At 41.5% G+C, this 4,062-nt stretch overlaps 1 protein-coding gene across 1 annotated transcript in view; it reads left to right on the top strand.

The window, feature by feature from the left end:
* LOC118332812 (rapamycin-insensitive companion of mTOR-like) overlaps positions 1–4,062 on the top strand; it is a 33,786-nt gene that overhangs the window by 24,910 nt on the left and 4,814 nt on the right. The window contains exons 29-32 of the mRNA XM_035668241.1: positions 1,016–1,193; positions 1,297–1,381; positions 2,116–2,310; positions 2,436–2,594. Coding sequence (XP_035524134.1) covers positions 1,016–1,193; positions 1,297–1,381; positions 2,116–2,310; positions 2,436–2,594 — 617 coding nt within the window. The remainder of the gene's footprint in view (positions 1–1,015; positions 1,194–1,296; positions 1,382–2,115; positions 2,311–2,435; positions 2,595–4,062) is intronic.

Here is a 4,062-nt window from a genome sequence, read left to right as displayed (position 1 = left end):
CCTCCCAAGAAAGCCCAGCACGAGGATTTAACTTCCTGCGCAGCTGGGCGAAGTTCAACCTCGCCAAAGACAAATGATGGGTGCACTTCACTACACATACCATCCTCACCTCTTCCATCACCATCTGTACACTGCTGCCACTGCCAAGGAGGACAAGAGCCAGACTGCAGCGTATTCATTCTATCTGCTGAGAAGGTTTTTTATCGGCTGGCAATCTGCCATCCCTCCAGGGACCTGTATGCCCTCCTAGCGACCCTGAGCTTGCAGGCAAGATTGTGGCTGACCCTCCACCCCGGCTCACAAACTCTTTGAGAACTGCCGCGAGCTGATGTTCAGCTCCCACTTTAGGTCCTGGGTAATGATGGTACCCAGGAAGCGAAAGGACTCCACAGAGTCACCTGGGGAATTCATATACTTTGCACTAAAATGTCCAGATTTGGACCTGAATCAATCAGTAACACTAGTAAATACCAATACAGAGGTTTAGTTACTCTTTAAAAATGGAAACTGAGAGCAGCAGAGTGGTGAGTATGACTCTGTTGTTATATAAATGGAATTGTTGTTGTGGAAATAGACATCATACTAAATTTTCCATGTGAGCTTTCAGCCATTATCGGAATACCAGCTTTTATAAGAGAATTTGCTGTACGTGTGACTTTTTTCAAAATAGAGTAGGACACTGATAAACCTGGGTCATATCTATGTAAGTCTAATATCAATATACTAGGCATTGTGTAAGTATATGGACAGTTTTGTGTGTGGTTTGTACTCCAAACAATGACTATTAGGTTATAGTGCTGACCTTCAGCTTTAATAGTGAGGTTATTTACATCCACATCCCATCAACTGTGTAGAAATTGTAGCTCTTTATAAACACCCCCAAGGCAACCCCTGTTAACCCAGTATGGATCTGAACGCCCTTATAGCTTTTTTGAAACAAGCTGGTCATTTTGTCAAAATAAGGCACAGACCGGAGGAAAACATACTTTATCTACCTGTGTTAATCTATTTTCAGATTTTTGAAAGCTCTGAGCTATGCATCTCTGGACAAGGAAGACCTGCTGAGTCCAATCAACCAAACTACACTGCAGCGCTCTTCCTCTGTACGCTCCATTGTGTCCACTGGCACCTATGGATCCTCTGATGACTATATAGGCCTTGCTTTGCCTGTCAATATCAACAACATGTTCCAGGTGAGGCTAATCCTCTATAAGAATGCTTTTTGTTAAAAACACCCCCTCACTCTTTAGAAGCTGAACTGAGTGGGATGGGAATTCTGTTCTTGGATTCCCTCAGATTAAAGAAACCCCGTATTTCCAAAAGAGGATGAGCCCGCCTTCTGAGGACCGCTCTGCTAAATTCTTCTCTGGAGACTCTGATGGTGAGGATTTAGAAAAAACACTTTGAATTTACAGTTAGACAGCCTGTTTGGCAGTCCTAGCTACAACTTGAAGATCCCCTCCAGACATTTATTAAGACATACAAACATTCTTGTCTGATATCATCTAGTTGTTTTTTCCTCCTTCTTCACTGTAAAGTCCATTCTTAGTGTATGTACACTGGTAGCTTCAACTTTCTACATCACACTGTACAAGTTGCATACTGGACAAAGATGGACTTCCAAACTATTTGTGATGTCACAGTTCATGCTGGTAGGCCCCGCCCCTTACAAATGAGACTTTCAGTGAGCACAGAGCAACAAGAAGAAACACTGATTTTTGACTGGAGGTGACTTTAGTTTTGATTATACTTAAGGCATCTCTAATATATTAGGAAATTAGTTAAGTCATAAATATAGACATTTCTTTGAATATTTGAATACCAAGTATTTGGTACACCCATTGTCACTATGTACTAGGGATAACGGATATTTTGGCCAAGACTTCCTCTGCAGTCAAATAAGCAACTTGACGAGAAAGACATATTTGGGCTAATCTCTGTAAACAGATGTCTACGTACAAATGCAGATTTTTTTTTAAAAATCTAATAAAAAGCTGAATAAGCAGACAATAGGTTTTGAGATTGCAGTTCGGCCAGTGTTCCACCTCTTTCTCCACACAGACTGTGTACCTGCATGTAACCAAAGCCTGCTCAAACGTATGTGTGTGTCCTTAGGCCCCAGTGACGGATGTTGGCCAGCAAGGCTCCGCTCTCAGCTCAGTATCACAGAGCTGATGGCGGTGAGCCGGGCAGAGCAGCAGCAGATGCTGGGCTCAGAGGAGACGGGTCTTCAGGAACACAACGATAACAACTGCCTGTACTGTGCCGGACTGTCTGTGCTTGGACTCAACTCTCAGAACAACGAGCCAGGTGGGATCCTGTTCCTTGTTAAATGATCATTGCTACAGAAGATTTTTTTGAATGAGTTGCCCAGTAAAGCCATTATGTCACCGGAGGTTTTGCATAGTGGAACTCTTTTTCATTCTCTCATTCAGATCTGACAGAAGTGCCCCCGTTCTCAGAATGGCCCAGTTCACCTCCAGCAAACCATTTGGAGGTCATGGTCCACGTCAAGCTGTCAGGGGGGTCTGGATGCAGTGACACTGTGTCCCAGGGATCTGTGGGTAGTGGCCGCAGCACAGAACTTGTTTTGGGTAGGTTTAATTTACCTTTCACACTGAAAGTTTATAGCTGTTACTGTATTATTATTGGCCAGTAAATAAGAAAATGAAGTTACTGTGATGATTCTGATATTGGAATGATATATGTGCCTTTGGACTTGAAACCCGGTTTTGAGCGGCAAGTATTTTTCCATCCACCTGTTTTTATTAGTGGTCAACCAATATACCAATAATAGTGTTTTTCAGTGGTCATTTTTAGAGAGCATTGCTGCTGATGGCCGATGTGTGATGCTGATATCAAAACAAGGGAAAGTCACGTATAATTCTGTTCTATTCTATAGGAAATTCAGACATGTTTACAGCAGGATGTATGAGTGTTACAGTACCAGACTCAAACCAACTTTTTCACCACCTTCCCAAAACTCACAAGAAGGAGCACTAACAGCACCCCACAGCAACTACACCAACAATGCTAATATTGGCTGCATAAGCACAGACATTGGACAATGCCGTTTATCTCAAAATGATCAAAAATCACTACTAAAACCTGAGTGGAAACATCGCAAACAAGCTGGAAAAGTTGGTGTATTGAAGTGCAATACAAACAGACTTAGAATAAATGTTAAAATAAATGTTGACAGACAGGAACTTAAACATGTGCCTTAAACGTCACTCAGGCTTCCACTGAAGAACTGAAAACATCAGAACATTCCTCTCATTAATACATGACACTAACAGCAATGGCACATTTCCATCATATTTTTCTCATGGCCGACTGGAGATCCTTTAATGAGAAAAGGAAAAGTGTTGCACACTCTGGTTTCATATGCATTTCTCTTTAATTAAGATGAATCAGCAACTAACATTCATTCACATTCATGCACAGCAATTTGGTGTTAAGTATCTTGCTCAAGGACATTTTGACATGTAGGAGTCAAATGTCCTGAGCCAGGAATGAACCGCCGACCTTCTGGATGACGGGCTCTACCTCTTGAGCCTACAGTGAGACCACTGGAGGTCTGTCAGAGCTTTCAACAAACAAAAAATCGCCATATAGTGGTTGAAACATGTTTTTTTTAATGATTCATTTACATTACAATAAAGTATTTTTTAATATATTCCTTCCTCATTGCCTGGTTTGTGTTTTTGTAGCTTGTGCTTGCTTGTCAATAAGGAGATAAAGTCTGGTGTTAATTAGTCTATATATTTAAAATAAATGGTCTTTAAACATAGGTTTCACATTAGAAAAATGAATAATTAAATAAAAAAAAAAAAAAAAATAATTATATATATATATCGACATCAATAACCCCCCCACACACACACACACATATATAACCTGGTCATGGCTAATAGGATACTTACAAACGCACAGCCATGCGCGCGCGGCACACGCTCCAATAAGCACATCCAGACCAATTCCCTCAATTTGAGAGAGAGAGAGAGAGAGAGAGAGAGGAGAAACAAGGGGGAGGTGGGGGGTTAAACCTTCGCCGTGATC

Source organism: Morone saxatilis, unplaced genomic scaffold, assembly GCF_004916995.1.
Source record: "Morone saxatilis isolate NCDOM2014 unplaced genomic scaffold, NCSU_SB_2.0 Contig21, whole genome shotgun sequence".
NCBI classification, from domain to species: Eukaryota; Metazoa; Chordata; class Actinopteri; family Moronidae; genus Morone; species Morone saxatilis.
The sequence above is the reverse complement of the archived record's forward strand: the minus strand, read 5'-3'. Positions and strand labels throughout refer to the sequence as shown.